Consider the following 9,572-nt stretch of genomic DNA (forward strand, 5'->3'; position numbering starts at 1 on the left):
TTTAGCCATCTTCAATAAGAGAAAGTTTATATCCTTATATCTTTTATCTTTATCTATTATTTGTTGTTTTGAATTATGGAATCTTATCGCTAAATTTATTTACACAAAAAATTGATAATTTATATAATTTCATCATTTACAAAAAAGTAACTGTAACAGTAATAGTACTGCAATTAATGCGTTTCAATCCTGAATATAAAAAATAACAACACATTTAAAAGAAATTCTTTATAACATCAGAGAAATATTATTCTTATAACATAACGGAAGATATAAAAATAGATAGAATATTTTTACATTTATTGTTAGCAGCCGACAGATCATTAAATGGTCGCAGGCAACAAACGCTTGTATCACTGATTGTGAGAGAAAAATATATAAAATTTTAATTAATGTTGTTTGAATAGTACTAGCAGAATATTTATTAAATGTAAACATATATTTATTTGATATAAAAACCATTTATTTGATTTAATTATAATTTTTTTATTTAATAAAAATTTATTTACTGTAAGTTAGTACTATTCAAACAAATATTTATTAAAATTGAATACTTTTTCTCAATATAAAAAAACATTTATGAAATTATATAACAAAATCTGGCATAAAATTTGTGATGTGTAATTATATAAATACATTTATAAAAATAAATGTAGAATCTATCGGAAAAGACATCAAAGAAATGTAAAAAAAGGCGTAAAGTATATTTTTGCAGAAAAAAGATACCAAAGATAATGCCATAAAAAAAGAAGTGAAATCAAAATAATATATTTCAAATATCTCTATTTGAAAACTCCCATAAAATATAGTTCTCCGAACGGCATCTTGAAAGCTTCCTTATGATGTAGACGTCTTTTCAATATCCTTTAAGACAATGTTGTGTGGAATAATTTCTCACAATTATAATATACGTATTACACAAAGTACAAATGACATTTGAAGTGTATTAAGTATAACAACACATTAATGAGAGAACGAAATGCAATAGATAGCATAATGAGAGGCGCGGAAACTGAAAAGGGATTTTTACTTCATAACAAGTAAAAAATTGTAAAAATAGAATTTCGAAAATGAGAAAGATCTCCAGCAGCAGCATACGCCCGTCTTGTTTATAATCATAATTTAAAATAAAAATTGCTAAGACAGTCGTTCGCATCCTGACTTGTCAATAGTACGTGTCAATAGATATCAATGACAATTAAAATTAATTACGATTTAATAAAATTTTAAACATTTTAATAAAATTAATGTTATAGTATAATTCATTCTACTTAGGAAAGGATATTAGCACATAGACAATGTAATTTCGAAATATGTTACAAGGAATATAAGTCTCAATTTTACGTATATGTAACTCGCTTCTGATAATAAAGTCCCTAATCCGCCAATAAGTCATGCATTGTTTTTAAAAAGTTTTATTAAGTAAAAAATATAATATTATTTCTTTTTATAAAGAAAATATCAGAACATGTTTTATAAAGTTGTATATACAAGAAAATATTTCACTTAAAAAAAGTTAATAAAAAAATTTTTAAACATTTGATATTATTTCTTCACTTATTTATAATGGGTTTCTTTCATTAAAATGTTATGAATGAAGATACTAATTTTACTTGGATTATAAGAACAAATTACAACATATAAACATTATTTATAAAAATCTTTTATATAACTAAACATAATATATATGTAAATAACACATATACATGGCAGCATGCAAGTAAGATTTTGTGTATATTTTTTTCTTTATTTCTGAATAAACAAATATATTTTACTAATTAATATATTTTAATAATCTAGTATTAAAATTGTGTAATAAACTGCATATGCTACATTCTGTTTTTATACTGATTTTTTTAAATAATAAAACCTGGTACAAAATATGATAATTTATTCTTTAAAAATATCTTTTAGCACACTTATATGACAATCATACATAATTTACATAACGATATGTGAATAATCACTTTGTTGATCATGAAAAGAACATATACATATATTGCTATTCGAGGATATATATGTCTAAGCAAAGAATAGATTTCTCTTTAGTTCTATTCTCGTATCTTCCATTTCACTTTATACTTTGGAGTATCTAACGAAGTTTAGTAAGATATAAAGTGCTTAATACAAAATACATAAAAAATCTAAATTTGTCGAAAGAAATTTCTATTTCATCATTTTTTTTAATTGTGATTTATCACAATTTTATTTATGATGAACAGAATTGTGTTATTTGTCGTTTTTCTTAACATTTGTTAAAACTTTAGAACGTTTTATTATAATGGATCAAACGATATGGATAACCTTCAGCGAGGAGGAAAGTCAACAGATGATGGCAATGTGGCCGGACATTGTTCGTGATATCATGGAAGAGATTGAGAATTCTAACTTTCCATATGTTGCTAAATGGACGGAAAAAGTAGGTCATCATTGATTAAAATAATATATAAATATTACGTTCAAACAAAAAATATTATAAATATTATAACCAATGTGGGATGTGTGTGTGTGTGTGTGTGTGTGTGTACATGTAAAAATTTATTTAATGGATTGATCAATTCATCTTAGGATAAATTCTTTTAGGATAATTATACGTAGAAGTAATGCAAAACAATGCAATATCAAATTTCATAATCGTGTAAATATAAAATTTTATTAAAATTTCTCTCTCTTTCTTTCTTTTTTTCTGTCTCGAATAGTGTATAAAGTAAAAATAAATCATTATCAAAATTTAATAAACAACAATCTAAACTAAACTTAAAAAGAAGCTTAATAAATAGAGCTAGTTTTGGATTTTGCAGAAAATAAAAAAAAACCTTGAATATTCCAATAATTCAAAAAGCCTATAAGTAGGTACATGAAACAAAAAATCTCGGATTTAAACAATATATAGATTGATGTTTCTTTATGCAGGTATTACAGTACAATGTTCCAGGAGGAAAAAAAATTCGCGCTTTTATGTTAATTTATGCCTATAAATTACTAGCGCCAAGTGATCAACTTACAGAAGAAAACATTCGTCTTGCACGAATTCTAGGATGGTGTCTGGAATTGGTAACTCTGTTCTTCTTTTGTTTGTAACATCGATATGTTTCATGAATTTTAATTCGAATAAAAAATCTAATGCAAGCTATAGTTAAAATTTTATTTATATTACCTACAAATTAAAGGCAGTGTATTGTATATATAATGAGGGATCTTCATTAAAAATATTAAATATTGCGATTACGATTTATAATATTAAGACATTTATTATTATACAGTTGCAAGCTGTTGCACTCATAATCGACGATATACAGGACCAGTCGTTACTTCGCCGAGGCAAACCATGTTGGTATCGATACAATGATATAGGCCAAGCGGCAATTAATGATAGTTTATTGTTAGAGTTTGCTGTATTTTATCTAATTAAAAAATACTTCAAAGGGAAAGACTGTTACGTTAATCTACTAGACATGTTGCACGATGTGAGTAAAAATATGTTCTTGCCAATCGCACATTATGTATACTTTTTTTTTCTAATTGAATAATTATATATGAAAGTATTTTAACAGATCACGTTCAAGACAATTATAGGCCAAAGTTTAGATTTGCTCTCTACCAATTTTGGCAAGAAACCCAATCTAGATCTATTTACAATGAATCGATATAATTCCATTTGTCAGTACAAAGCATCGGAATTTGCTTTTATTTTCCCAATAACCGCAGCTATGCAGTTGGTAAGTGTATATTAGTTTTCTTAATACGAAAAAACTGATTCGCTTTGATGATAATATTGCATTACGTTACTTGATCTAGGCTGGAATAAAAGATCCAGAGATGTTCAGGCAAGCAAAAACCATCTTGTCTGAAATGGGACATCTCTACCAAGTCCAAGATGATTATTTAGGTTGCTATGGGAAATCCGATGTCCATGGCAAGGATTGTACTGATATACAAGAGGGAAAATGTACGTGGCTGATTGTTGTAGCTCTTCAACGTACCACTGCGGAGCAGCGTAAAATTTTAGAAGTGAGTATCGTTGATTTAAATGTGCGTTGTTTCGTGAAATGCTGTTGCATTAATTCTTCTTCTTATTACGCAGGAATGTTATGGCTCTCCCGATCCGGAAAAAGTAAGACGCGTGAAACAACTTTTCACTGATCTTGATTTGCCTAACACTTATTCTATATATGAAGAAGAAACATACAATCTACTAAATGTACATATACAAGAAATATCGTGCGGGCTTCCACATAATCTTTTCTTGAATTTATTAAGTAAGATTTATCACAGAATGTCATAAAATAATTGTGTATATTGAAGAAATTAATATTTTATCGTGTATTAAAATATTAATACTTTATGCATTAATATTTTATCATTAAAGTATAAAATAAAATAAAATAAGAAATTCTACTAATATTCGAAAGAATTAAAATATTATTTCTTTTTATAAAAAAAATATTATAACATCTTTTATAAAGTTTTATGTACAGGAAAATATTTCACTTCAAAAAAGTTAATAAAAAAAATTTTTAAGCATTTGATATATATATTCTTTCTTCACTCGTTCATAATGGTTTTCTTTTATTAAAATTTTATGAATGAAGATACTAATTTTACTTGGATTATAAGAACAAATTAAAATATATAAACATTATTTATAAAAATCTTTTATATAACTAAACGTAATATATATGCAAATAACACATATGCATGGTAGCATGCAAGTAAGGCTTTTTTGTGTATATTTTTTTCTTTATTTCTGTATAAACAAATATATTTTAATAATTAATATATTTTAATAATCTAGTATTAAAATTGTGTAATACACTGCATATGTTACATTCTGTTTATACTGACTATTTTAAATAAAAAAACCTAGTACCCAAAATATGGTAATTTATTCTTTAAAAATATCTTTTGGCATTTACATGACAGTCATACTAACGATATGTGAATAATCACTTTGTTGATCATAAAAAGAACATATACATATATTGCTATTCAAGGATATATATGTTTAAGCAAAGAATAGATTTCTCTTCTCGTATCTTCCATTTCACTTTACTTTGGAGTATCTAACGAAGTTTAGTAAGATATAAAGTGCTTAATACAAAATACATAAAAAATCTAAATTTGTCGAAAGAAATTTCTATTTCATCATTTTTCTTTTAATTGTGATTTATCACAATTTTATTCATGACGTAACGGAATTGTATTATTTGTCGTTCTTCTTAACATTTGTTAAAACTTTAGAACGTTTTATTATAATGGATTAAACGATATCGATAACCTTCAGCGAGAAGGAAAGTCAACAGATGATGGCAATGTAGTCGGACATTGTTCGTGATGTCACGGAAGAGATTGCGAATTCTAACTTTCCAGATGTTGCACCAAATGGGTGAAAGAAGTAGGTCATCATTGATTAAAATAGTATATAATTATTATGGTCAAATAAAAAGGTAAATATTAATAACGGAAACAGCTCCGATGACTTTGACCTTGACATATGTTGTCAAGGTCATGTCCCTGAGTAAACTCCAACAGGTTTCAGCCGTCGATCGTCCTTCGCAATAAATTTGTAAAGTAGTGCATTTGTTTGTAAAGCAGTGAATTTGTTTGTAAAGTAGTCAATTTATTTGTGTAAATTAGTGATTTTGTGTATTTAAAGCATGCTAAAGGGGCGCACGACGTAAGATTACATTCAATGACCTTGATCTTCTTCAGGGTCAAAGTCAAGGCCAAGGTCATTCGGAGGTCATTCGAAGTTGCCTGTGCATAGGTGAACATTTTCTTGTATTATATACTTGATTTTTTGGTTAATAACTTTTTAACGTAGGATGAGCGACGGCTGAAACCTGTTGGGGGTTACTCAGGGTCATGACCTTGACAACATATGTCAAGGTCAAGATCATCAGAGCTGCATTCGTTATTATTAATATTTACCAACAAAAAATGTTATAAATATCATAGCTAACGTAGGATGTGTGTGTGTGTGTGTGTAATATGTCAAAATTCATTTAATGGATTGATTGATTCATTTTAGGATAAATTCCTTTAGGATAATTATATGTAGAAGTAATGCAAAATAGTGCAATATCAAATTTTATAATTGTAAATATAAAATTTTATTAAAATTTTTCTCTTTCTTTTTTTTCTGTCTCGAATAGTGTATAAAGTAAAAATAAACCATCATCAAAATTTAATAAACAACCATCTAAACTAAACTTAAAAAAAAAAGCTAAATAAATAGAACTAATTTTAGATTTTGTAGAAAATAAAAAAAAACCTTGAGTATTTCCAATAATTCAAAAAGCCTGTAAGTAGGTATATGAAACAATAAATCTCGGATTTAAAAAATATATATTATAGATTGATGTTTCTTTATGCAGGTATTACAGTATACTGTTCTAGGAGGAAAAAAAACTCGCTCTTTTACGTTAATTTATGCCTACAAATTACTAGCGCCAAGTGATCAACTTACAGAAGAAAACTTTCATCTTGCACGAATTCTAGCATGGTGTCTGGAATTGATAATTCTATTCTTCTTTTCTTTGTGATATCGATACGTTTCATGAATTTTAATTCGAACAAATATGCAAGAGCTATAGTTAAAATTTTTATTTATATTACCTTCAAATTAAAGGCAGTGTACTGTACATATAATGAGCGATCTTCATTAAGAATATTAAATGTTGCGATTACGATTTATAATATTAAGACATTTATTATTATACAGTTACAAGCTTTTGGACTCGTAATCGACGATATGCAGTTCGTTAATTCGCCAAGGCAAACCATGTTGGTATCGATACAATGATATAGGCCAAGCGGCAATTAATGATGGTTTAATGTTAAAGTGTGCTATGTTTTATCTAATTAAAAAACACTTCAAAAGGAAAGATTGTTACGTTAATCTACTAGACATGTTCTACGATGTGAGTAAAAATATGTTCTTGCCAATCGCACATTATGTATACACTATACTTTTTTTCTTTCTAATTGAATAATTATACATGAAAGTATTTTAACATATCACGTTCAAGACAATTATAGGCCAAAGTTTAGATTTGCTCTCTACCAATTTTGGCAAGAAACCCAATCTAGATCTATTTACAATGAATCGATATAATTCCATTTGTCAGTATACAAAACGTCGCAATATTCTTTTATTTCCAATAACCACAGCTATGCAGTTAGTAAGTATATATTAGTTTTCTTAACACGAAAAAACTGATTCGCTGATAATGATTGGATGATAATATTGCATTACGTTACTTGATCTAGGCTGGAATAAAAGATCCAGAGGTGTTCAGGCAAGCAAAAACCATCTTGTTTGAAATGGGATATTTCTTACAAGTCCAAAATGATTATTTAACTTGCTATGGGAAATCCGATGTCCATGGCAAAGATTGTACTGATATATAAGAGGGAAAATGTACATGGCTGATTGTTGTAGCTCTCAACGTACCACTGCGGAGTAACGTAAAATTTTAGAAGTGAGTATCATTGATTTAAAGGTGCTTTGTGAAATGCTGTTGTACTAATTCTGTTTCTTATTACGCAGGAATGTCACGATTCTCCCAATCCGGAGAAAATAAGATGCGTGAAACAACTTTTTACTTATCTTAATTTGCCTTACACTTATTCTATATATGAAGAAGAAACATACAATCTACTAAATGTATAACATATACAAAAGATATCACGCGGCTTCCACGTGGCCTTTTCTTGACTTTATGGAAGCTTTTTTACAGAATGTCATAAAATAATCGTCTCTGTATAATGAAGAAAGAAACTGATATTAATTAATATTTATTATGCATTGATATTTTATCGTTAAATTTAAAATTCAAAATAAGATGGAACGAGAGGTATTCTGCCGATGTTCAAGACTACTAAAATATAATTTTTTTGTGAAAAATATCAAAATATCTCTTATAAAGATTTATGTTCAAAAAAATATTTCACTTCAGAAAATCAAAAAAAAATTTTAAAACATTTAATAATATCACTTCTAAAATTATTTATAATGTAATTTTTTTATAAAAAATTTTATGGATGGAAACATTAATTTTAATTATAAAGAATTACAATGTCAACGATATTTATAAGAATTCTTTATATAATTAATTACAATGCATGTAAATGTTTCATACACATGGTAGCAGGTAACACTCTAATGTATATTTTCTTTTTCATTTCTAAACAAATAAACGTGCATTTTAACGATAAATTCTAATATTTAAATTATGCAATAATATTAAATGTTCTTCGTTCTGTTTATACTGATTTTTCGGATAAAAAACAACATACAAAATGTATTTTTTCAGATAATAAAAGCAGCAACGACTTTGTTTTTAAATTAAAATTTTTTTAAATGTACATGCCAACCTTATGAATTACTAATGTGTAGACACTGTAGACTGTTTTGTTGACTATAAAAACACCATACATATGTATTGTTGTTCAATGTATCGGGTTTATATAACCAAGCAAAGAATGGATCTATCTTTAGCACTATTTTTATGTCTTCTTTTGCATCTTATCCTCTAGAGGTACTAACAAAATTTAATAAAATACAAAGCGCTTCATGTAAAAGGTATAAAAAATATATAAGAAATTTTCATTCCATCATTCACTTGATGGCTTGTACCTCATTAAAATTTTATTCATGACGTGACTAAATCGTCATTGTTACTTATTATTTGTCATACACTGTTAAAAATGTCATGAAATTTAATGTACTTTTAAGTTACGTAAATTAAATTAAATTTTATGACTACATTAAATTTTATGTATCTGTAACTGAAAAGTATATTTTTGTACATGTACATGAAGTTTAGTGTACGTTTCATAAAATTTTACAAAGTTTAGTACATTTTTTATTAAATTTTATGTAGATTTGTATAAAATTTAATATAAGTAAACGTTAAATTAAAGTTATTTGTAACTTCATTTTCATTGATAACACATTAAATATATTTAATGTACCTGCTTGAAATTTGCTTCCATTACACATGTAATTCACTGAAAATCTGCCATAGTTAATAGTGTATTTAGTAGAAATTCTAAGCTCGCTATCGCATAATTACCAAAAAAGCTCTTTGTTTTTAATCATATCAACGATATTTGACATAGCATTGTGCTCTCGAGGTATAATTAATTATCGTAAGCGACTTATCATAATCTATCGTAACCAAATTTTCAGTGATTTTTTAAGTATACATAAGAAAGAAAGGTTCCAACAAAACTTGCAATGAAAAATTACGTCTTTATTGATATTTTATCGTATTCCGATGAAATCATACTCTCCTAACAGGAAACGATAGAAAATAGTGGAGAATAATATTATTTCTTTCGGATACTTTTTTCTTAAAATTTTTTCTTTTCGATTTAGAGAAGCGACAGATTACGATAGAAATTAATTAGATTTTCCATAGATATCCATAGGTTTCATCGCTTTCTTTCTTTCGACATTTTTATTCACCGAAGTTGATTATGGTTTGTATTTGTCCTATTTTTTCAGTGTTATTCCCAGATAGCACATTATATTTTGAGAATATTCTGAGAATATAATAAAAGGG

The 9,572-nt window shown here is 26.8% G+C and overlaps 1 protein-coding gene and 1 pseudogene across 1 annotated transcript; both read left to right on the forward strand.

Annotated features, from left to right (window-relative positions):
• Positions 1-2,078: 2,078 nt before the first annotated feature.
• Positions 2,079-4,285, forward strand: LOC108770562 (farnesyl pyrophosphate synthase-like). Its single transcript, XM_018522200.1, has 7 exons — positions 2,079-2,105; positions 2,268-2,419; positions 2,914-3,054; positions 3,264-3,467; positions 3,555-3,719; positions 3,799-4,011; positions 4,085-4,285. The coding sequence occupies exons 2-7, from the start codon at positions 2,282-2,284 to the stop codon at positions 4,283-4,285; spliced, it is 1,062 nt and encodes a 353-aa protein (XP_018377702.1). The 5' UTR covers positions 2,079-2,105; positions 2,268-2,281.
• A 970-nt stretch (positions 4,286-5,255) lies between these two features.
• LOC108770563 (farnesyl pyrophosphate synthase-like) lies at positions 5,256-7,752 on the forward strand (annotated as a pseudogene).
• The last annotated feature ends 1,820 nt before the right edge of the window (positions 7,753-9,572 follow it).

Source organism: Trachymyrmex cornetzi, unplaced genomic scaffold (genome assembly GCF_001594075.2).
Source record: "Trachymyrmex cornetzi isolate Tcor2-1 unplaced genomic scaffold, Tcor1.1 scaffold129, whole genome shotgun sequence".
Taxonomy (NCBI): domain Eukaryota; kingdom Metazoa; phylum Arthropoda; class Insecta; order Hymenoptera; family Formicidae; genus Trachymyrmex; species Trachymyrmex cornetzi.